This window comes from Choristoneura fumiferana, chromosome 18, assembly GCF_025370935.1.
Source record: "Choristoneura fumiferana chromosome 18, NRCan_CFum_1, whole genome shotgun sequence".
In the NCBI taxonomy this organism is placed as follows: domain Eukaryota; kingdom Metazoa; phylum Arthropoda; class Insecta; order Lepidoptera; family Tortricidae; genus Choristoneura; species Choristoneura fumiferana.
In genome coordinates this window covers 20574873-20598519 of record NC_133489.1, presented here as the reverse complement: position 1 = coordinate 20598519, position 23647 = coordinate 20574873, and the positions used below count along the sequence as shown (strand labels likewise).

At 43.2% G+C, this 23647-nt stretch overlaps 2 protein-coding genes across 3 annotated transcripts; one reads left to right on the top strand and one right to left on the bottom strand.

Annotated features, from left to right (window-relative positions):
- Positions 1-1077: 1077 nt before the first annotated feature.
- Positions 1078-17961, bottom strand: LOC141437837 (armadillo repeat-containing protein 3). Of its 2 annotated transcripts, XM_074101365.1 has the most exons (18): positions 17692-17961; positions 16071-16147; positions 14823-14973; positions 14580-14741; positions 14083-14307; positions 13392-13592; positions 12410-12569; positions 11347-11496; positions 10770-10897; positions 10098-10199; positions 9515-9636; positions 8843-8972; positions 6843-6996; positions 5232-5349; positions 4805-4855; positions 4012-4159; positions 2600-2770; positions 1078-1295 (listed from the first exon to the last, which is right to left on the bottom strand). In XM_074101365.1, the coding sequence occupies exons 1-18, from the start codon at positions 17833-17835 to the stop codon at positions 1101-1103; spliced, it is 2589 nt and encodes an 862-aa protein (XP_073957466.1). In that variant the 5' UTR covers positions 17836-17961; the 3' UTR covers positions 1078-1100. The 2 variants fall into 2 exon arrangements, with proteins under 2 accessions (XP_073957466.1, XP_073957467.1); XM_074101366.1 differs by lacking the exon at positions 17692-17961 and having other exon boundaries at positions 16055-16145.
- A 148-nt stretch (positions 17962-18109) lies between these two features.
- Positions 18110-23646, top strand: LOC141437836 (17-beta-hydroxysteroid dehydrogenase 13-like). The gene is made up of 6 exons (XM_074101364.1): positions 18110-18436; positions 18898-19035; positions 19199-19390; positions 19597-19726; positions 20276-20452; positions 23254-23646. The coding sequence occupies exons 1-6, from the start codon at positions 18203-18205 to the stop codon at positions 23397-23399; spliced, it is 1017 nt and encodes a 338-aa protein (XP_073957465.1). The 5' UTR covers positions 18110-18202; the 3' UTR covers positions 23400-23646.
- The last annotated feature ends 1 nt before the right edge of the window (position 23647 follows it).

The window sequence follows — 23647 nt, the reverse complement described above, 5'->3', positions numbered from 1 at the left end:
TCGCTAAATGAACAATATGGTACATCTTTAATTAACCTCATAGCTAAACAATATAAATATATAAAATTACTAGCCGTTACTCTTCACTCCGTCTGCGAAGAATTCGTTTATCGCACGCCTGCGCGAACTATACACTTTTCGGGGATAAAAACTATCCTATGCCCTTCTCCGGCATTCAAACTATCTGTATACCGAATTTCATCTAAAACGGTTCAATGATTTAGACGATGAAGTAACAAACAGACTTACAAACTTTTGCATTGAGGGTTTATACAGGCGAAATATCGCTAGATGGCGTTAGTATCGTGAGGTTTGACGTTTGTTTGCGATTGGCTCATTTAGTTAATTAACCAATCACGAGCAAACGTCAAACGGACCTTTTTCAGGCGGTTGGACCTGTGCAAGGTCCTCCCGGATTGCTACCACCATCTTGCTCGCTGTCGTGAAGCAGCAGTGCTTGCACTGTTGAATTTCGGCGTGGAGAGTAACCCCTTTATTCATAAACGACAATCAAACTATTTTAGTTAAAATGCCGTTAAAATTCGTTTGTCCTTATCTGTCACTTCGACATTTGTATTTAGTAAGGGACAAAGCATTTGTTAGTTAACATAGGCTTGTTAAGTTTTATGAATAAGGGGGTAAGACAGCCGGTGAGATTACTGGCACTTGAGTTATCCCATCTTAGGCCTCTAGGTTGGCAACGCATCTGCAATACCCCTGGTGTTGCATATGTTTATGGGCGGTGGTGATCTCTTACCATCAGAAGACCTATACCACTTGCTCGTTTGCCATCCAGTCGAATAAAAAAAAACCACGATACTAACGCCATCTAGCGATATTTCGGCTCTGTGAAAACCCTCTTTATAATATTAGTGGGATGATCCATTTTGTAGTAGCGTAGTTAATTAGCGGGGCTGGAAATAAGTATATACTTTGTAATTATTTATTTTGAAAAAAATACTTTCTGCCAAGTTTCTTGCGGCGCATTCTTCTTGGCATTGATGGTCTTTCCAACAGCGCTGGTAGTTCAAAAGAAATGACGTGTAAAAGAGCCCATTGTGGCCTACTTATTGAATAAATTATTTGAATTTGGAAAAGGGTTAAGTGGAAGGCTGGCACTTGCAGACTTCAGGCAAGGTCCTCGCCGTGTACCGCGGCACGCAAGTGGGCCCGCATATGAGACGCGCCTCGTGGCTGCCGCGCGGCAGCAGCCGCCCCGGCCGCAGCATCAGATCCACCACGTAGTTGCGACGGAGCAGGCCGGCGGGGTAGTTGTCTTCTATGTCTTTCTCGTCCTAGGGTTAAGAGAGTTGTATAGTCTGTCAAAAAAAAAAGAAATTAAAAAGTGGCAACTGTTGCCACTTTTTAATTTCTTCTCTTTTTTGACAGACTACATGTGAATAAGGGTGTCTACTTTCTGGAAAGTCAGGGAAGTTCAAGGTGATCCGGGAAAGGACCCCGGATCAAGTATGGAAAATGTGGTTTCAGTCAAATGTCCTGAGATTTTGATATGTTATAGATTTCAAACTCCTGAACAAGTCTCTAAAAAACTAAACTAAATTCTGAAAGGGACCCGGAAACAGAGGTAGCGCCCTTAGAAACTTTTTTTAGGGCTTTGCAATCTAATACATATCAAAATCTCAGGATATTTTACTGAAACCACATTTTCTATACTTTAGGTCCGGGGTCCTTTGCTAGAAATCCAAAAGTCAGGGAAAAATCTAGTGATTTCCCAAACTTAGCTCAATATTTTGACACCAGTCGCAGTTCTGGGCGACTTATAAAGAGTGGCACCATAAAAACAGTCAACGAAAAAGTGAGCACGTTCGGTGTGCAGTGAATTACCATCATCGGGTCTAGCTTAGTGTCTCGGGCAGTAAAGAAAAATCATGTAAGTGCTACGAATAAATATTTATTCGTAGTGTAAGTGTCGTATACTTAACCTGCTTTGAAATGTACATGATTGTTCAGGGAAACTTAGAAATGTGGTCAGGGAAAAATCAGGGTTTTTTTTAGGATTTGTAGTGGACACCCTGTGAATGGTGGTATAAATTGCTGATTGTTTAAGGCGGTTGTGAGGTTCTTGCCAAATTTCAAAATTGGGTTTAGGTAGTGCCACGAAGTTGAAATGAATGAATAACGATTACACACGCAGTACATGTAGAACTGATTGCATGAAAGGAGAATGAATGAGTGATTGTCAAAATCCCGCTGTCATAATTCGTTTATCATTACATGATATGTTCGCTCTCTGGTGGCACTACATAGTTTATGTATTTTTTATAGACTTAGGTCGTACGAGTGAGTATGTGTATTCTAAAGGCATTCTATGGGGCTGTTTCACCATCCATTGATTAGCGTTAACCGACGGTTAAATGTGATGCCGTCTCCGTCTATTTAACAAAACAAATAGAGACGGCATCACACCTAACCGCCAGTTAACACTAATCAATGGATGGTGAAACAGCCCCTATGTCTAAAAACACGATCTGTCATTTTGTCGCTACTTCGCTAGTCGTATCTGAAAGGGCGCCAAAGGCTGACTCGCACGGGGCACCTAGATGTGTTTGTTCCCTCCCTTCCTTTGTTTGTTACCCACCGGGTCCTGTTCGGGCACGGCGACCTCGCACCAGGCGTGGGCGCCCCCCCGCCGCCGCAGCGCGCACGGCAGCCCCACCCTGTCGGCGAGCACCTTGTACAGCAGCGCGCGCTCCACCGCGCCGCCCGCGCGCACCCAGCCCAGGCCGATCACGCGGGAGTTCAGGTCGTTCTGGAATACGATGGTTTTTTTTTTCCTAAAATCTTTTGGTCGAAATTGTGGTGTGCTCCCACTAGTTCCATTGACAGTTCTATGAGAGAGTTCTATTGTGGTTCTATAATAGAACTGCCAATGGAACTAGTGGGAACATACCTGTTTGGTATAAATATTGTATGGCATACTTCTTTTTTTGCGTACCCTCCTGAAGCCCACCATATAAATATTTGAAAAAAATGGACAAAGCAATTAGAATCTAATTGTTTCGAGAATAAAGTCAAACTACCGCCAAACTGCCATGGTGTAAGAATAATAACAAAAGAATTTTTACTTTGTCACATTGTCATAGATTTCTAATTCCCTTGAACTTATTGTGTACATTCTATTGCACATTGGGCCACACGAGGATACTAATTTTTTTGCAATAAAGAAACTAAAGAAAACCCCGGTAACGTGATTGCTCAGCTATAGGTTAGGTTAGGTAAGGTATTGTGTCAAGGTGCGAAGCGCCTTAACTAGGCGGAATAGGAGCTCCGCGCAAAACTTATTCGCAGCGTTGGCGGGGCTGAGGACTCGTAGAATTAGGAACTGTCCAACGGCCAGGGCAGTGAGGGTTTTTCGACAGGCGAAATATCGCTAGATGGCGTTAGTATCGTGAGCACCGTTTGACGTTTCAGTTTTGCTTCCGATTGGCTCATTTAGATATTTATCCAATCACAAGCGTGAGAAAATTGTCAAACGGACTACATGATACCGACGCCATCTAGCGATTGCCAAAAAACACTCATTACGCTGCTAAATGAATTTCTGTCTGAAATCCAGGATGCTGACGTTGTTTGCCGAAAAATAATTATTATTTTTAAATATAGTATTAACGAGCTGGCGTTTTGGTGACAACTGTGAGGCTGACTTTGTATTTAAAATAAGCTGTCGAACACGGAGCAACTGCACTGCGAAACTCGATTCGCGTAATTAGTGTCAAACTAATGTCAAACCACGAGTTTGAAGCGATCGCACGAGATGTTATAACCCCTACGATTAAATTATAATAAAGAACGTAGTGTAAACAAACTCGAATAAAAATCTTAACTTGGGGTGTTAACCACTCTATATCAATTATTTATTTCTCGATACGAGCCTTCCCCTACGCTGCCTCTCTTAGTAGATACTGAGTGAGGCTGACTGAAGTAGCATGATACAAACGATCGTTTCCGACATATTGGAAAGGATTTTCACTTCATCTGTACTCCACTAACCATCAAATCAGCCAAATGCAGGTTGACGGTAGGCATGGAACAATCCCGCTCCTGATCGACGCCACTCATCTGTTCACACACGAACTCCGCCAGCAGCTGCGCCCGCTGCTTCAGCGTTGCCGACACCTCTTCGCACTTATCGCGGTATCTGCCCACGTTTGAATAAGTTTAAAAGCCTTGGTAGCCTTGTACGAGAAGTATACACATAGATATAATATAACCAAAGATAATCATAGATAATCCAATCAATTCGAACGAAAGGGGCCCGCCTTGCCTACCCAGCATATCGAATAATTTATCTGTTCATTGCACGGTTAATAGGTTAAGGTACTCTCCCCACAGCGGTTTACTGACAAATCACGCAATGTATCAGAAAATCGTTCACCGTGCCACCCATCGCCGATGGGCCTGATCGGACCTGAAGACCACTAGGCAACAGCCAAGTGTGCAACTAATAGCAACTTTGAAAGGACCATTCTCCTGTTTTTCCTAACTATCACCAGGGCCGGATTTAGAGATCTGGAGGCCTTGGGGCAACAAAGGAGTGGAGGCCCACAAAAACTATTTTCCAAACAAAATGAGAATTTGAGATTTTGAATAGTTTTTTACTAGTGTTTACTCGTCAGAATTTGTCAAAAAAAAACTTGTGGGGGTGCTTCTCTTTTGTGGAGGCCCCGCGGCTGTAGCTTCGGATGCCCTCCCCTAAATCCGGCCCTGACAATCGCACAGGTCACCCGCTGATACGCGCTATAACAACAGTTCTTGGAAATAATTCAGTCAATTTTGTTCATACCTTACTTCGTAATGAGCATTTTCCACCTCAAAATAATGCAACGACTTGGACCTAGAAAATAGAATACAATTAATGAACTGAAACAATTACTTTGCGCACCCGCGACCTTATGATAGCTATTAACTACGTTTATGAAGAACAAACACAAATCACACAAACCCATCTATCACCACCACCACACTACACTGACGCGTTTCGAACTCAACCAGAGCTCATCTTCAGAGCAACACAACCGTTCACCATGATACCAGATGTTAGTGTTAAATTAGAATACTATTAGCTAGAACCATTCAGATCTGCGCTGCAGTAGTGCAAAAAGGCTATGGTTCAGTGGGCAATGTTACTCCTAGGAGAAAAGCACCGATACTATGTTACAACAAAGATGACCAGAGAGGAGGGACAGAGACAGAGGATTAGCAATACTAACGGCTCTCCGAACCAGATGCGCAGTTTGAGCAAATACGCGCGCAAGTTGACATCTTCCGGCAGCGGCAGCCGCAGCCGCGAGAGCGACGTCGAGCCCGCCCTCGAATCGGATTTGCGATCTGTGACATATTGTGTAACTTCAAAAACGGTTACATGTAATATTGAACGTACTTACGTACAGTCACCAGCACCAATATATGACACAACAAGCGTGCATAAATATCTGATACGACTCTATTTCTAAGGCCGGAAGGACGTGTAAGATATTTTCGCACGCTCCGCTGTGGCAGATATTAATGCTGGTGACTGTACTACTACATATACTACGTAAAATTGCAATCAAGTGAGCGGTTGAGGCAGTGGCTTTTTTTATGTCACGTTCTTTTCTACGTTGTTTATGTTGAAAATCGTCTCGCCGTTTACGCTACAGAGAGGATCAAAAAAAGACAGACATTCATACGCTGAGAAAACATAATCCATCTTTGGGCAGATGGATAAAAACATGGAAAACGTTCGCCGCGCCTCTTTACTCGCTGGCGTCTAATTCGAGACCTTTGGCTCCGTTTACTTCCACCAAAGATGTACGTGTTTTTCATGAACCAATAGAAACGTTTAATTTACTTATCCTCGCACAGCACATTTCTAGTGTAGGCACAGAATATATAATAGTACTAACGTACAGAATGGCCACGCTCCGCCCCGCACCGATTCGAGTTACCCCACCCCTCAAGCGCAGATTGCAGGAAAACCGCAGGAAAGCACAAAGCAGTCGGGTGCGCAACGCGATGTATGTCGGCCGCACGGCACTAAGTTCGGGAGCAATTATTTTGCGAAATGGTAACGGTACCCTACAACCCTACCTACTTCCATTTTCTAAATAAATAATGATTTCTGAAATTATCGCGATTAATACATGAAATAACTACCTACCGAATAATTCGTTTAAATTTGTAGTCGTATATCTATTTTAATTGAAAATAATAATGCTTAAATACACAGACAGACACATTTTAAGTAGGTTTAAATAAATAGGTCACATTAACGATTACATTTATTTGCACATATCTAATTCATACCTACATATGAGTACCTTTAAATGTCATTGGTAGCACTTTAGTATTATACGGTTTTGCAATAGTCAGCCATGTGCAGCTTACGCACACATTGACGCGTGTACAGACGTCGTCGTGCCTATGTAGATTCAAGAACGCGTATTTTGTACGGCGTGGCCGGCGTGTGGTGTAGGTAAACAGCCGAGCAGAGCGAGGCGAGGTAAATGAAGCGTTTCTATTGGCTCATGAAAAACACACTCCTCGCACATCTCAGATGGCGTTTACTTTTACTTGCCTGACTTTAATTTGCCCGTAATTCACTTGCAATACCAACGTTTGCCATAAAATATATAGAACCGTGCTGTTTTCAGGATTTTTTTAAATGTCATCATATAGAATGCAGTAGGTTAGATTAAGTTAGTTTAATATTAAATCTGAAGAAGTTACTGTTTCAGAAATAAATTACTTTATGGCAAATGAAAATTCTAGAAAACAATACATTCGGGCATATGAAATTCGGGCAAACGATAGAGAACCCTCAGATGGTAACGCAGCCTTACACGGCGTCCTGATATCCAGGGTAGAAGTGGCATCGTACGGCGACTGATGGAACTGGCAGATGAACACCGGGTCGTGGTGCGGCGGCAAGCTCGACATCAGCTCCTGGATGGTGGGGAACGACTCGCCCATCCGCTTCTGGACGTAGAAACCTTCCTGCCGACACAGTGAAGGGAAGGAGAGCGTAAAATTTAGACGACCGGATGGCCAAGTGGTTAGAGACCCCGACTACGAAGCTTGAGGTCCCGGGTTCGATTCCCGGCCGGGCAGATATTTGTATGAATAATACGAATGGTTGCTCTCGGGTCTTGGATGTTTTATATGTATTTATATAGTTGTTGCCTAGTGCCCATAGTACAAACTTTGCTTAGTTTGGGACTAGGCCAATTGGTGTCAGGTGTCCCATTATATTTATTATTACATGAGGAAGGAAGAAGAACATAGGATAGTTTTAATACCGGAAAATTTAATAGTTACCTCGGGATAGCGTAGGTACGGAGTCACGAGTAACGGTTAGTCTTATATAAATAGCAGTCTTAGGTCACCACCCATTGATTAATTTTATTATATGGATAAATGTGATTCGAACAAAACAAATAGAGACGGCATCACATTTATCCGTCAAGTAAATTTTATCAACGGATGGTGAAACAGGGGGTTGATCTGGTATTGACTTCGCGTGGCAAATTTTGGACATTGGCCCAATGCTCGATATTGGCTCGCGCCAACGACATTGGCCCAATGTTCGATATTGGTTCGCGCCTATGACATTGGCCTAATGTTCGATATTGGCTCGCGCCAACGACATTGGCCCAATGTTCGATATTGGCTCGCGCCAACGACATTGGCCCAATGTTCGATATTGGCTCGCGCCAACGACATTGGCCCAATGATCGATATTGGTTCGCGCCTATGACATTGGTCCAATGTTCGACATTGGTTCGCGCCTATGACATTGGCCCAATGTTCGATATTGGCTCGCGCCAACGACATTGGCCCAATGTTCGATATTGGCTCGCGCCAACGACATTGTGTTCGATATTGGCTCGCGCCAACATTGGCCAATGTTCATATTGGTTCGCGCCTATGACATTGGCCTAATGTTCGATATTGGCTCGCGCCAACGACATTGGCCCAATGTTCGATATTGGTTCGCGCCTATGACATTGGCCCAATGTTCGATATTGGTTCGCGCCTATGACATTGGCCTAATGTTCGATATTGGTTCGCGCCTATGACATTGGCCTATATGGTTCGATGACATTGGTTCGATATTGGCTCGCGCCAACGACATTGGCCCAATGTTCGATATTGGTTCGCGCCTATGACATTGGCCCAATGTTCGATATTGGTTCGCGCCTATGACATTGGCCCAATGTTCGATATTGGTTCGCGCCTATGACATTGGCCCAATGTTCGATATTGGTTCGCGCCTATGACATTGGCCTAATGTTCGATATTGGCTCGCGCCAACGACATTGGCCTAATGTTCGATATTGGTTCGCGCCTATGACATTGGCCCAATGTTCGATATTGGCTCGCGCCAATGACATTGGCCCAATGTTCGATATTGGTTCGCGCCTATGACATTGGCCTAATGTTCGATATTGGCTCGCGCCAACGACATTGGCCCATGTTGTATATTGGTTCGCGCCTATGACATTGGCCTAATGTTCGATATTGGCTCGCGCCAACGACATTGGCCCAATGTTCCATATTGGTTCGCGCCTATGACATTGGCCTAATGTTCGATATTGGCTCGCGCCAACGACATTGGCCCAATGTTCGATATTGGTTCGCGCCTATGACATTGGCCTAATGTTCAATATTGGTTCGCGCCTATGACATTGGCCCAATGTTCGATATTGGTTCGCGCCTATGACATTGGCCCAATGTTCGATATTGGCGCGTACGCCAATGTGTTCGATTTTATATCATTATATCTGGTAGCCGCGCGAAGTCGATACGCAGCTATATACGAGTACATACAAGTACATATTACCCGGGTAAAGTCGTTGATGTCCAGCCCGCCCGTGTACGCGAACTTGGCAGACGGGTGGTGCCGGAATATAGCTTCTAGCGCCGGCTCCCACGCCCCGACCACGTACCTTGCTAGGCGGTTGCCGACCATACTGGGAAACAAATTGTAAACGTATACTTAAGGTTAAATGCGGGAAGTATAAAAAAGCCACCGACGCTGCGTTCCCAGCAGAGATTGCAATATCATGAAACAATAGAAACACTTCACTTACCTACCTATCCTTGCTCAGCGCAGTTCTAATGGAAACAGCTCAGCCGAGCGAGGTTTTTTTATACAAAGCAAGGGAAGGTGCGGTCGAGGGAGGTTGTTGCGAACTACTCTGTCACTATAAGCGGCGCTCCTGCCTCATGCACCGCAGCTCGCTTGCTTTTTTGAAAAGAACCCGCCACGCGCCCGCGCTACGCATCCTCGCACCGCTCAGCTACCACTCACATTTCTGGTGGAAACAGTCACAACGTTCCACATCCTCGCATCACTCAACCACCTCGTATCGCTCTGATGGAAACGAAGCTACGTACGACGCCGTCAGCCAAAAACATATTGGCCCCAACGCTCTACGGGCAAGTAACGCCCACTGCCACTTGTTTGGCAATTCTTCGGATGTCTTTGAAGGGAATATTGAATTTGATTTACTAGTGAATAGTGCCGAGTTCCAGATAAACGTCTGCGCCTTCGTCGGTGACGCTGGCTGCGATGACAGTGCACAGCGCCGTCCGCAGCCCGATGTGTTCGATGCTTAGGTTCGACGAGATCACCTGCGATATTGCAAGAAACCTATTTAATAGTCTGTGCAAAAGAGAAACAGTTTTAAGACTGCCTTAAAAAGACTTGCACCAAATAAAAAGCTACGAAGAAAAAATAAAATCTCGTAGAATTTTTTACTCTGTAAAGTACACTTGCTGAAGTTGCCCAACTGCTGAGTTACTAGGTAACTGATTATCTTAACCAGCTCGAAAATTCCCGATAATGGGTACAAACTATTGAAGTTTAAGCTATTTAACGGAGTTCTAGACTACCTACTAAATAGACTTGTTTTTCTTTTTAACCTTTGGACAAATCCCCCAAAGAATGCTACAATTGACGACAACTCGCCACTTGCAACCTTGCCCGCGGGCTTGTCAACGCTTCGTCTTACGGTTCGTAGTCGCTACTTAGAGACCGTTCTCCTCACGGCATCTGTTCTTATATTAAATATTTAATCATACTTAATAATAACCTCTTCGCCCTTGCGTGACGTAAACAGATCTTTGGCGCCGTCTTCTGTCATCAGCCCCGTAAGGACAGTGGACGTCATGATCTTCAAATTGATGTCGATGCGCTGAAAATATGTTGAACAGTAAATTTAAAGCTGTGGATAATTGCTAACTGAAGCAGAAATGCACGATTCATGCACGGGCTTGACAATGCCAGAAGTTTACTTAGGTTATGAGCAGGTAACTAGGGTATGCCCACTCCTTTGCCTCCGTGGAAAACTAAAAAACTGCAGACTCCCTTTTCCGTGGGAATTTTGAAAAAATCCTTTTTATTGTATCTTTCTGATCCTCAATAAATGTGTATATTATGTATGCCAAATGCCAAGTCTCTAGCTACAATGCAGCGCCGGCTTTAGCCCGTGATCGAGATAGAGCAAGAGTGAGATTGTCTCTACACCACTTTCGAGCTTCTCAAAAGGCGCCATCAAAATTTTATTTTGCACTAGAAACTGGAAAACAGCACCCCTTGCCATCTGGCGCCCAGAGCGACCAATTCTCTTGCTCTACCCCACCGCCGATGCTACTGGAATGGTTTAGAATTAGCGTTATCTGTCAGCTAGCTACCAGGCAACCAGTTTAAAAGTCACATTATTTTTTAAATGTGCTATAGATATTACGAAAGGTTGAAACTGTACCGTCATTATGTTCAGCAATTCCTGCATAAAGTCTGCGTTCAGCATAGCTTTAGTGCTCACGTGGTAATTCTGTAAGTTGATGTAGCACTGTACGGCAAGACGCTGGGCTTCTATGGGGTTGTCCTTAACTGAAAATAAGTTAATTGCGTATTTTTTTACTTTTTAGGGTTTGTCAGATTTTTTAGACTTAAGCGCAAGTGTACCAACTACCAACTTACGTGCAGACAGTTTGATCTGTGAATATCATTGATATCTTAAAAAATAAAAACGCAATAAATTAAACATATCCATTTCGAGTTTTTTTATGTATGGCAGCTCTAAAAATGGTGTCCAAAGAGAAAACCATCCATAGGTACAACACTCTCCTCCAATCTAAACTGCGGGCTATGTCATAAGAATCTTAGCCCCACTTTGGGCGCCACTCTAGTTTTGCAGCATTATTTTGGATGTACTTTAAATTTTACTCTAATATTAGTGCCACAGTCCCACGATTTTCCCTATATTGTAATGCGCCAAACCTTAGCTTAAGAAAACGTAATTTGCTTATATTTTGTTCATGACTTATATGATAACTTACATTTCTTGTTTATGTTTCTAAGTGCAGCGAAAGTCTTGGGCTCAACGAGGCTGAAGGCTGCCTTCGGGATGATTCGGCAAAGCTCGGCCAGAGCTCGGATTGAGTTCATTCGAATGTAGAACCAAATTGCTGCGTCATCGTTTAGAATGGCTGTGGAGAAAGAAGTAAGTCGTTTATGTACTTCAATTTAGGTATTGAAAATCCCAGCCAAACATTAATAGACCGTGAACCTTTTTAGTCATACCGCAAACCTGATGCCACAGTGTCTAACGCCTAGTTTAGACTAGCAAGAAAAATGAAGTCCCGGTAAGTACATTACAATTTCATAAATGAACGAATTTGAAACGGTCAATCGAGCGCTGCAATGTAATGCAACTTGCACGGTTTTTCTTGCAAGTCTAAACTAGGCTTAAGAATCACAATCACCATTTTTTTCTGTCAAACGGTATAAGATAAGGGTGGAAAAAATTTGTAAGCAGGAGAATACGGTTTGAGATACATTTTCGAAACATAACGGATACGTACCTATATTTCCTTTTGTCAGTTAAACAAAAAATTATAGACATGTAGTCGGTTAAAGGTCAGAGCTCATTAGAACCACCCGGCACCTGACCAGCACTGCCTCGACTTTCGGCGTCTACTCGTTGTCTACAGGTGGTCCACGGGTAGACGCCTCGTTGACAACGAGTGGACCTCGCGCGGTCCACGAATTTCATAAGGTAGTAGTCACTATGGCGGTGAGCAGCGAGCTATCATTATCACCGAGTGATCCACTCGCCGTCCGCGCGTGGCAACCTCGCGAGTGAGACGATCCGGTGACGCTACGGACTTGATGTAGAGCAGTGCTGGTCGGGTGCCGGGTGGCTGTAATGAACTGTGACCTTAAAGTTCTGTGTGACGTCACACCTACATACTACACTTACACTTTTTATCATAGTAAGGAGTGACGTCAGTGGCCGCCACTCCCGAGCTTCAACCGTCCGTCAACTTCCCTTTAAAAAAAAATCTAATCCTCAAGCCCCAACCAATTTGGAACCAGGTGGAAGAAGTCTAGTTATCATACCGCAGAGGGCTTCGATGATGTTAGTGTCGGACATTCGCACAGCGGCCGGGAGCAGTTTGGTCATGTTGGCAACGCCCATCGCGGCATCTGCCAGGAGTTCCACGTTTGAGCTGAGCAGCTGGTGGCAGAAGACCAGGTCTGTTCCCGTCTCGAACAGCGCCTGAGGGCAGTTGTGATAATTAAATCATAGCCTCCATTATTTTGGCAAAGATCGGAACGACCATCATTTTAAGATCCAACCCTTTTTTACATCGAGATGTTACAAGATATCTCAATGGCATCGGTAGATTGTGTACGAACTCATGAATGTATTCTGAATAGACGAAGACTAGTCGTGTATTCAAATATTAAATAACGGGCGTCTTACTAATTCTTGGACATGACTAGATCTATTGTATTCTGGTGAGTACAATGAAGGTCGCTGTTGACTGATCACATGTTTGTGAGGCCCAATGGTTAACAAGCGAAACAATGCCCATGACTAAAGATAAACTAAACATAAACTGTGATCTAATAGCAACATAGTGACATGGCCCTCTATACGTTGGCCGTCTTTTACTATAAGTACATCTTTTCATGCGTTGACTGCGATTATTTGTCGAATCACTAAAACTACCTACTTCGCTTCTCAACCTAAATCCCAGTTTAGACCTGCAAGAAAAATCGTGCAGGTTGCATTACATTGCGGCGCTCTAGTGACCACTACAAACTCGTTGACTTTACGGCCTCGCAATGTAAAGCAGTTTGCACGATTTTTCACACACTGCAGGCTGTGTTTCAACCAGAGACCAGCGAGGATGTGTTGCAAGGAAGGTGTTTTCAATGAACCAATAGGAACGCTTTATTTACCTCGCCTCGCTCCACTCAGCTGTTTCCACCAGAGCGGTGCTGTGCGAGGATAGGTAAAGGAAGCGTTTTTATTCCTCGCACATCTCTGGTCGAAACGCAGCCTTAGGAAGACTATTTCTACTGAACATCTCACATCTCTCCCGTTGGCTGTGAAAGACATCTTCGTGAGCACGGCTAGGCAGTGCGGCTTCATCGCTGGTAGCGCCATCTCCAGATACGCCAGGAGGCGGAGAATGCAACCAGACTGGTACAGGTGAGCAGCGTTCTCCTCTGTCTCCACGTAGTTACGGAGAACCCCAAGGACCATGGTGTGGACATCGCGGAATTCATAGGACTGGAGAAGCATGACAATAAAATAAATAACACAAGTATAACTTTAAGCTTACCGAAAAATTCACTAGGTACTAGGACAAAAAAACGCTTCTTTCGGTCTTCTTCTTAGGTTTTAGGAGATTAGGCTTTTAGAAAACAAAGTACAAAAATAGTTATTCTTAAATTTTTGAACCAGGTCATAAATAAGTACGTCTCGTTGGTGGACGTCCTATACCGCACTTGCAGATCTGCGGTTTCACGTTGCATGAATGCCGCTTTATATATTTGGTCAGTGGACCTCCTACTACAACTGATATGATGATGAACTTTTTGAAACTTACAACATCAACATCAAGCATTAGTTAGTGGAATACGATTTATTTTAACTTCTACCAGTTTCAAAAGCATGAGAACGATACTTTTCTATAATAATAATTATATAGCCCGTAGGCTTAAAACTGAACTACGGCAGACCAAGTAATGTTTTTAGCACATAAATATGAAGTTTTTACCTCCAAAATATCACAAAGATCCAACACGCCAGTCGAAGCCCTAAAGGTTTTTTGCACAACTTCATCTTTGTACCGACATATGAGCTGATCGACGGTCCTCAACGCCGCATGCTGGATGGCCAGGAACTTGCTCTGCATGAGAGCCAGGAGCGAGGGCCAGCTGAACTGCTGGTTCTTCGTTACTTCTGACGCGCACACTGGATCGTCCAAGAGGTTACTGAGGGTCTTGAAGAGATAGCAGGAAGAATCCATAAGTGTTTGATTCGGTATACCCATAAAACTAGCCTTAAATTTACCTCGCCTCGCTCCGCTCAACTGTTTCCACTAGAGCTGTGCTGTGCGAGGATAGCTAAATGAAGCGTTTCTATTGGTTTATGAAAAACACATTCCTATAAGTACATCCTCGCACATCTAAAAGTATTTAAAGATCTTGAATATGAACTAGGACTGCTAAAGCTACGATTTTCGATTGAAGGAAACCTTAGCATAAGTTTTACCTGTAGACAGTTCTTCTGTACATCAGGATCCAAGCTATTTTTCATCCTCGAGAAGAGACTACTTAGTATGTTAGCTGAGACTAACTGCTCGCAGCCGAGAGGCTCTCTCGTCAACTCCGACAGTACCAGAGACGCAAATTCTAGAACGAAGACATCTTCAATCTGAAGATGTAACACTACATATGTTAAAGGTACATTGCCGAAAAGAAAATCACATCCAATCCATTAGGTATAAAGTCTAACCTTAACCAGCATGAACGCGATTGTCCTCAAGTTCTGCGGATTAGCAAGAACTTGCTCAGGGCCTCGAGGCAGCTGACATAGCTGAGCTAGAGCTTTTAAAGCAAACCTCCTGATGTTCAGCTCTGAATGTTCCACGTGGGGTAAGATGAATCTGTGAATTTCAATTCGCATGAGACATGGAGAGTAAAGGGACAAAAAAATTAGTGTAATTATTTACACATTTTCTTATTTTATTGTAATAATGCAGTGTGCAACCAATAAAATATGCCGATAAGGCTGCATTTCAACCGGAGATGTGCGAGGATGCGTTGCGAGGAATGTGTTTGTCATGAACCAATAGAAACGCTTAATTTAAGTACCTATCCTCGCTCGGCACAGCAGGGCTACTACGAAACTCGAAACTCGTAGTTCGTGTCGACACACATGCGGCCGATGTGCGTTAACACGAGAGCGAGACGGAGTTTCGGGTTTCGTTAGTAGCCCTGCTGCTCTAGTAGAAACAGCTCAGCGGAGGGAGGCTGGCTGGCTAGTGTAGGTGATTGACGTCGTTTAAGGAGAAGAGACGTTGTTGTCAAGAGAGCACGAAGACACGGAGGGATAAGGTCGAGTGTCCGCAGAAGGACAGTTTGTTATGTTCTCAAAAGAACAGTTTGTTTTCCTCGTACAAGTTCACCGAAGTATATCTTCAGCAATATTTCTTCATCTTCAAACCTCGAGGAATCTTCGTCGTCGTACTCCAGAGAGCGGAGACAACGCTGCAATCGAAGTACATCTGAACTACGACGACATGTTCACTCCTCGACGGCCGCGCGCAAAAAGGACGAAGGCGATGCCACGTCGCGCCGAGTTTTGTAGAGACGCGAGCGAGAGATCCGAGCGTTGCGTAGCTCACTCATCCTCGCTCATTTAGACGAGAGCGCGGCGAACCGACGCCCCTTTTCTGTTCTCCAGGAACCGCGCACTAGTTGCACCTTGTTTATTTTTTATATAAACGGATATTTTGTAAATAAACTTCTTCTTCTTCTACACAATCAATCAGGGAGTTTTATTCCATCACAACCAAACATCCCTAAAATAGTATAGCTCGTAACAAACAACATTCCTCGCAACGCATTCTCGCACATCTTTTGGAAACGCAGGCTAAGTAATTACCAAAAATTTACTTTACAACTTAGTTTATTAATGTCGTTCGTATACTTTAGGCTATACTTAATAATACTTATATTTCATACGTAAAAATGGAAATACTTGATCGCGTCCAGGTTGAAGAGAACGACGCGGTTTTGCATGTCTTGAGCTGAGAACTTTGTTATGGCTCGCAACGTCTGGAACCAGCAAAACGATTTCGTTTCTTTGATTAACATTCACAACTAGCGCTTAGTCAAAGAACGAGCTATACTTAATGCACTTTGCATTCTATAATTTAAATCAGTGGCCATATTGTCAAACGCTCTAGGCTACGTACGCACTTTGCGGTTAGCCGCGCTGTTTTATCGTGCCGTCCCTCTTCAAATTATTACTTGGAAAAGAGATGACGCACTCAACCGGAAGCCTAGCCGCATCGCGTAGTGCGTTAAGTCACTAGGTTCACCATCAATTTCTACCCTCACTCTACACCGTGTGACAGAAAGAAATGGTGAAAACGACTCTGGTTTAAAGTGTGTAAAGCCCCATTTAGACCATGCAAGAACTTGCACGCATGTTGCATTACATTGCAGACTATTGAGGGAGAATTAATTCAGTTTATCAAACAAATACCGCAATGTAGTGAAACTTGCATGCAAGTTCTCGCATAATCTAAATGGGGCTTTAGACAATAAGGTCGCTTGTAGACGTCTGTTGTTTTCACCGGAGATCGGACCGTCTATAAAGCGGATATCCTTGTGTACATGTAATATATTTGCCGGATGGATGTCAGCTTCAAAGTGTCCGGTGCATGTAGGTACACACATTCATTGTAAGACATACAAAACCACAAGTCCGGCAAAAAAACGGTCCGTTGTCCCGTGAAAAGAACTGACGTCTACAAGCGGCCAAACTGGCTCTTTGTTACGCGGGACCGGCGATGCATCTGGCGAAATTAAGTCGCCGGACAAGTGTCCGGTGCATGTAGGTACATACACACATTCATTGTAAGCCATACAAAACCACAAGTCCGGCAAAAAAACGGTCAAGATTGATTTTTTGGAATCTTTTTGTATTTTTTATTTCAATTCCAAATTTTTTATTTTACGGTCATCCCGTAATACCTAAATTGAAAATACAAACTGAAATATAGATCAGCTTGTTTGTTTTTTATTTAGCCACTTAAGCAGTGACGCTAGCGACATCAATACCGTAGCTCTCATCGAGAAACTTTCGGTATTCCATTGGAACTAACCGCTCACCCGGACAAGAGATATCAAATTAAGAATGTTTTTTTGGAATCTTTTTGCATTTTTTATTTCAATTCCAAATTTTTACTTTTACGGTCATCCCGTAAAACCTAAATTGAAAATACAATCTATATTTCTATAGATGCACAGAAAAACCAGAAAAATAAGACCAGCACTGGGAATCGAACCCAGGTCCTCGGCATTCCGTGCCGTGTGCTATACCGATACACCACTGCTGGACAAAGGTACAGACACGAATTTCCCCTATGCACCACATATCTCAGCTTGTTTGTTTTTTATTTAGTGCTGTAGCGGTATAGCACACGGCACAGAATGCCGAGGACCTGGGTTCAATTCCCAGTGCTGGTCTTATTTTTCTGGTTTTTCTGTGCATCTATATTTCAATTTGTATTTTCAAAAAAACGGTCCGTTGTCCGGTGAAAACAACGGTCAGCCTACGGCCTAAGACCCCAGTTTCACTAGGAATAACTTACTTGACATAGTATCTCTGGTTCAGCGGACTCTAAAAGCAGTATCGAAGTGTAGGCACTTTCAGGTGTTATCGTATAAGGGTGGAAAGTCAGGTCTTTTTTCTCCGCTGACCGGTTATCCCTCTCCTTTTGCAAAGGTTTTGCCATGGTTGCTTTTTAACTAAAAAAACCCGAAAAATTGCTAACTTGTATACAAATCTTTGACTAACTTGTCAAAATGACAAAAACTTGACGCAAATGTCAATATGTAAAGATATAGACGGCCAACCGATAGTGTCTTTTTCAACCTCGACATTGGCGGAATCATCGATAGTAGCTATATTTTTTCTAAAAATTGATTGATAGTATAATAATAATAGGTACATTTTAAAGGGAGTCACGAAAGAGGTATCGTTGTAAATAATGGCCAGTATTAAATTCATTCCATATTCGAGCAAATCGGAAGTGACATTCAAACCGTCACGTCACGTTCGATATGTCCGTTGTATTTTTAATTTAGATTTACTATATCTTTATGGGAAGAAAGAACTTGTTGATTCGCTGCGTGAGCAGCGCTGCTAGAAGGTTCAGGGCTTTGCAGGAGGTCTGGATCCTCCCCTGGTGGGGCAGTGGGGGGCTGGCCGCTGCCCCCCTTTGGGCGTTGGATGTGTTGGTACTAGTTGTTAAGTTGTGGTCGACTTGCGCTGTGGCCGTGTTTCGAGTGCTCGTACCTCCTGTTATGAAGAGTCTGCATGGAGAAACTATCCTAGTGAGTCCATAATACCTATTGATATTGGGGATACGAGTATTGATCTGGATATTGAGGCTATTGAAGGTCGTTTTTCTTCGCGTTTCCACGAATAGCCGTCTACGGCTCAGCCAGGGCTACATGCAATCGGCGGCTCGGTGAACGTTTTCTGTATTTAGTGTGTGTGCTGTGACGAAACCACAGTACCTACCTACAGAGAGCGCCTTGGTCATGCAATGAACAAAAAATATAAACAACTTAGGCACAAAGAACCTAACCAACTAGAGTTAGAAAAGTTGAGTAAACCCTTGTCCTGTTAGTTTCTCAGTATTTATCGATTTTGTTTATTTCATCATCATTATCATCATCAGCCGGAAGACGTCCACTGCTGAACAAAGGCCTCCCCTTTAGAACGCCACAATGAACGACAACTCGCCACTTGCATCCACCGGTTTCTTTACTTACATAATTTCCTGTTTTAGATCACGGGAGCAGGCAACGGCCTAGGGCGTGAGCTGGCCATCCAGTTCGCAGAACTTGGAGCCACTGTGGTCTGCTGGGATAAGGACGCCAGAAGAAACGATGCTGTCGTCAAGGAGATACGGAGCAAGGACGGAGAAGTGAGTCTAAATAGCATAACATAATAACTCTACATTTTGTCTCCACCGCAGTCAGGTAATTGCTAAGAAAGGCTTGGTATTTATGTGCATCTTGAATTCTGACACTCTAAAGATGTTAGGTATTAAATTACTTACTATTTAAGAACACCCTTCCTTCCCCCAGTGTTTCGGCTACACCGTGGACGTGACAGCTCGCGAACAGGTGCTGGCACTAGCGGCGCTGATGCGGCGTCAACTGACCGACGTCTCCATGGTAGTCAGTAACGCCGGCGCGCTCACCACCGCACCACTTGTCTGTCTGCGGCCCGAGGCTGTGGCTAAGATTGTTGAGGTCAACCTACTAGCGCACTTTTGGGTAAGACTTTGTTTAGAACTAATCAGCGATTAACCTCTAACTTATACCTAGACCTTATCCAGAAATAGGCACTTCTAGTTGGAAAGTAAAAGAAGGACCCCTTTGAAAGCTGTTTGCTTTAGCCCAGGGCAGGAGTGATTCCTTAGTCTTCAAAGCTACTCACTTACTTAACTATAATACGAAAGCTAAAGTATTGATCTGTTCAGATATTTCAAGCGTTCCTGCCGAGCATGATAGAGAGGCGCCAAGGGCATATTGTGGCGATAAACTCGAGTGCTGGACTCGCGCCGTGCGCTGATATGGTGCCCTACTGCGCAGCTAAGTTCGGCTTGAGAGGTAAGTGTAACAAAGGCGTGGATTGAATGTTTAGGCTCCATTTCAACCAGAGATGTACGAGGATGTGTAGTGAGGAATGTGCATTTCATGAACCAATAGAAACGCTTCATTTACCTCGCCTCGCTCCCATTGGCGTATCTAGGGTTATTTTTCAGGGGAGTCCTGGCCTGGATTTTTGTGTGAAAACATCAGTATTGAATAATTTCGAATCGGTAGCCCAACATCCTGGGGTGGGCACCAGACGATACTGGGGTGGGCTCGGCCCACCCGCCCCCCCTCTATACCACTATGCTCGCTCCGCTCAGCTGTTTCCACTACTGATGTGCTGTGCGAGAATAGGTAAATGAAGAGTTTCTATTGATTCATGAAAAACTCATTCCTCGCTCATCTTTGTCTGAAACTGAAAAAAAGTAGCTGCACGGGCACGGGCACGCACCTGCCAGCACCAGTAGCAGGGTAGGCACGTGGGCGTGCGGTGAGGGTAGGCAGCGCTGGCAAAGGTTATTAGTGTTAGGGTCCATTCGAAATAAAACCTTGTCTATCACACAGGTCTAATGGAGTCGATATCCGAAGAGCTTCGACTCGACACTTGGACAAAGAACATCCAGACGACTTCCGTCTACGTGGCGACCATGGCCACCGGGCTCTACCCGGCGCCCGCGCATCGCTTCACGTCGTGCTACTGCGAGATACACCCCAAGGAGGCTGCCAAGATCATCATCGAAGGTAAAGGCATGAGAACAAACTCGTACACCACCAATACTGCTCAGCGAAATTCGTAGTCGAGTTATGATAAATCGAAGTATGAGATTCGATGCGCGAAGTTGATCGAGACGCCTCTACTCTACACACTAGATCCCCCACCAAGGTCCAAACTAAATTTTTCCAGGTTTTTATTTAGTTTCACCTGTCCCGTTGTGTGTCTGTCTGTAATGAAATTTAGCAAGTTCAATTTGACTAACTTTCAGTAGTCAGATTGACTTGAAATTTGGAATACTTTTGTAAATTTCGTGACAATACAATAATCTACTAGGGACATGCTGGTAGTCCTGCCAGGATCATCTCCGTAGGTTGGAACTCTTCAACGGTTAATAGCATCGACTTGAAATTTGGTATGCAAATGTAGTTTGAATGACAATGCAAGGAAAGTCAACAAAAAGCACAGTCAGCAAAAAAAGGTTGTATTAAAAATTAAATTTGTATGGTTAGGTTATTTTATTTTATCAACATTCAACACGTACAACTATTATTATAGTTCAATGTTCTGTTTTTTAGGGTTCCGGAGCCAAAATGGCAAAAACGGAACCCTTATAGTTTCGCCATGTCTGTCTGTCTGTCTGTCTGTCTGTCCGTCCGCGGCTTTGCTCAGGGACTATCAATGCTAGAAAGCTGTAACTTTGCACGGATATATATGTAAATTATGCCGACAAAATGGTACAATAAAAAAGTAAAAAAAAAATTGGGGTACCTGTCTCCCATATACGTAAAGTGGGGGTGATTTTTTTTTCTCATCCAATCCTTTAGTGTGGGGTATCGTTGGATAAGTCTTTCAAAATCATTAGGGGTTTGCTAGGACGATTTTTCGATTCAGCGATTTGTTTGCGAAATATTTAACTTTAAAGTGCACATTTTCATTAAAATCGAGCGTCCCCCCCCCCTCTAAAATCTAAACCGGTGGGTGGAAAAAATTGAAAAAATTCAGAATGGTAGTAAGTATATCAAACTTTCAAGGAAAACTATAACGGTTAAGTTTGCTTGAGAATTATTAGTAGTTTAAGACTAAATAGCAGCCTAAGGTATAAAACGCTGGTAATTTAAAAAATGACGTGTAAAAGTGCCCATTGCGGCCTATTTACTGAATAAATCATTTGAATTTTGAATTCGAATTTGAAATATACCTAAACTATGGAAGATTCCGTAATAAATACGAAATTCTTAGAAAAATATTACTTAATTGTTTCGTAATGGCTACGGAGCCCAATTTCGGGCGTGTCCGACACGCTCTGGGCCGGTTTTTTTTTTCTAAACTGCAATCAATTTTGCAAAAGGTGTAAAGTAAAGCCCCATCTGACATTTCGTAGCGGCCAAGGTGCAACATGCAACTGTACTGGAACGCCCTAGCCACTTGACTTGACAGTCCAGAGCGCGCGACCAATATGCCTCCGTCCGGGTTTTTTAGCGAAGCACGAAACGCGCTGTATACACAATTTTTTAACTACAAGGTTTTGAATAAAGATGAAATACTGAGACGTAAATTAATATTAAATGATATTATAACGGATAACTCACGTCTTAAACCGAGTTTAGCTCGACATGTTTCGGGCTATTTCGTAGCCCTTCCTCTCAGGAGCACGCGACTCGGCGGCTGCCGCAACAAGCACACAACGCGCCACCGCTCTGCTCGCACGACTCCACATGTCGATCTAAACTCGGTTTAAGACGTGAGTTATCCGTTATAATATCATTTAATATGAGTGAGTCTCACGGTAGTTTCATGTTCAAAGCGTAAATTAATGTTTACTCATTCAAATACTATTTATAAAACAATAGCATGTAATTTATGATTTATTCACAAAACCAAGGTTAAACTTCACGACACTAAAGTATCCACGGACGGTTTTGGATAATCATTTTGGTTTTGGATACCATGTTATCGTCGGACTGTCAACTGGTTAAGAACAGAGTGCATATGTTCCGATATTTTTAACCACCTTGGCCGCTCAGAAATATGTAATGGCGAATGAGACAGCTTTCTTATATTTTATGTAAGTAAGAGAAATATTTGGCCACTTTCAGGTGGTAGGACCTTGTGCAAGGTCCGCCCGGATTGCTACCATCGCCATCTTGCTCGCTAATCCTGCCGTGAAGCAGCAGTGCTTGCACTGTTGTGTTTCGGCGTGGAGAGTAAGACAGCCGGTGAAATACTGGCACTTGAGGTATCCCATCTTAGGCCTCTAGGTTGGCAACGCAACTGCAATCCCTCTGGTGTTGCAGGTGTCTATGGGCAGTGGTGATCTCTTACCATCAGGAGACCCACTTGTTCGTTACCCATACAGTGGAATAAAAAAAAAACTTACTGACCAGAATGACTTGAATTTTGGTAGCTATACTGTGCATTGAAGGACAATATAAATAACCTAACCCAACCATCAAAAGGTTGGATGAGATGTTCGTTTGCAACTAACCTAACCTAACCAATATCTCAAAAACGGCTGAACCAATTTTGATGAAACGTGTCTAAGAACCATCGCTATAAAACCGGCTTTCAAATACAAAAACCGCATTCAAATCGGTCCAAACCATCGCTAGAAAACCGGCTTTCAAATAAAAAAACCGCATTCAAATGGGTCCACCCGTTTAAGAGCTACGGTGCCACAGACAGACACACACAGATACACATAGCGGTCAAACTTATAACACCGCTCTTTTTGCATCGGGGTTTAAAAACATAGTCATAAAATAAGCTTCTATTGAAATGTTTCTAGCAAGCTTAGGTACTTATTTTACTAATTTTATTTTTCTTCCAGGAATTCGACAAAACCACCGAGATATCAGCATACCCTCCTTCATGAAGGCGTTAATCAACCTGAACAACCTTATGCCCTACAGGATAAGGATCATTTTCACAGACTTCTTCAACTTCGGCCACAGGGGATGGTTCTGTTTTTGTTAAGCCCATCCATGTCTAGCGCAAACTGAAAGCAACCTAAATACGCTGATATAGATTCGCAAATTGCTTGCATTGCCTAATTATAACTAGTGAAGCGCTCACATAATTGTAATTTGATATAATTTTATGGCTCTTATAAGTTTTCTAATAGCATTTAAGTTTTCAAGTTTAGATAATGGCTATGCAATAAAAATATGATAAATATGTAAATTCATAGTGCAATTTCAATTTTGATAAGGCAATTGTTAAAA

Bases quoted from the DNA above. Each gene is read 5' to 3' on its own strand.
- LOC141437837 (XM_074101365.1), bottom strand. From the start codon at position 17,835: ATGGCAAAACCTTTGCAAAAGGAGAGGGATAACCGGTCAGCGGAGAAA. The intron at 14,974-16,070 runs GTATTTCCATTT...TGAAATTCACAG, and splicing joins TTCAACCTGGACGCGATCAA to ATTCATCTTACCCCACGTGG. The intron at 4,856-5,231 runs GTTAGTATTGCT...TCTATTTTCTAG, and splicing joins CGCATCTGGTTCGGAGAGCC to GTCCAAGTCGTTGCATTATT.
- LOC141437836 (XM_074101364.1), top strand. From the start codon at position 18,203: ATGGGAAGAAAGAACTTGTTGATTCGCTGCGTGAGCAGCGCTGCTAGA. The intron at 18,437-18,897 runs GTGAGTCCATAA...TTCCTGTTTTAG, and splicing joins TGCATGGAGAAACTATCCTA to ATCACGGGAGCAGGCAACGG. The intron at 19,727-20,275 runs GTAAGTGTAACA...TCTATCACACAG, and splicing joins AGCTAAGTTCGGCTTGAGAG to GTCTAATGGAGTCGATATCC.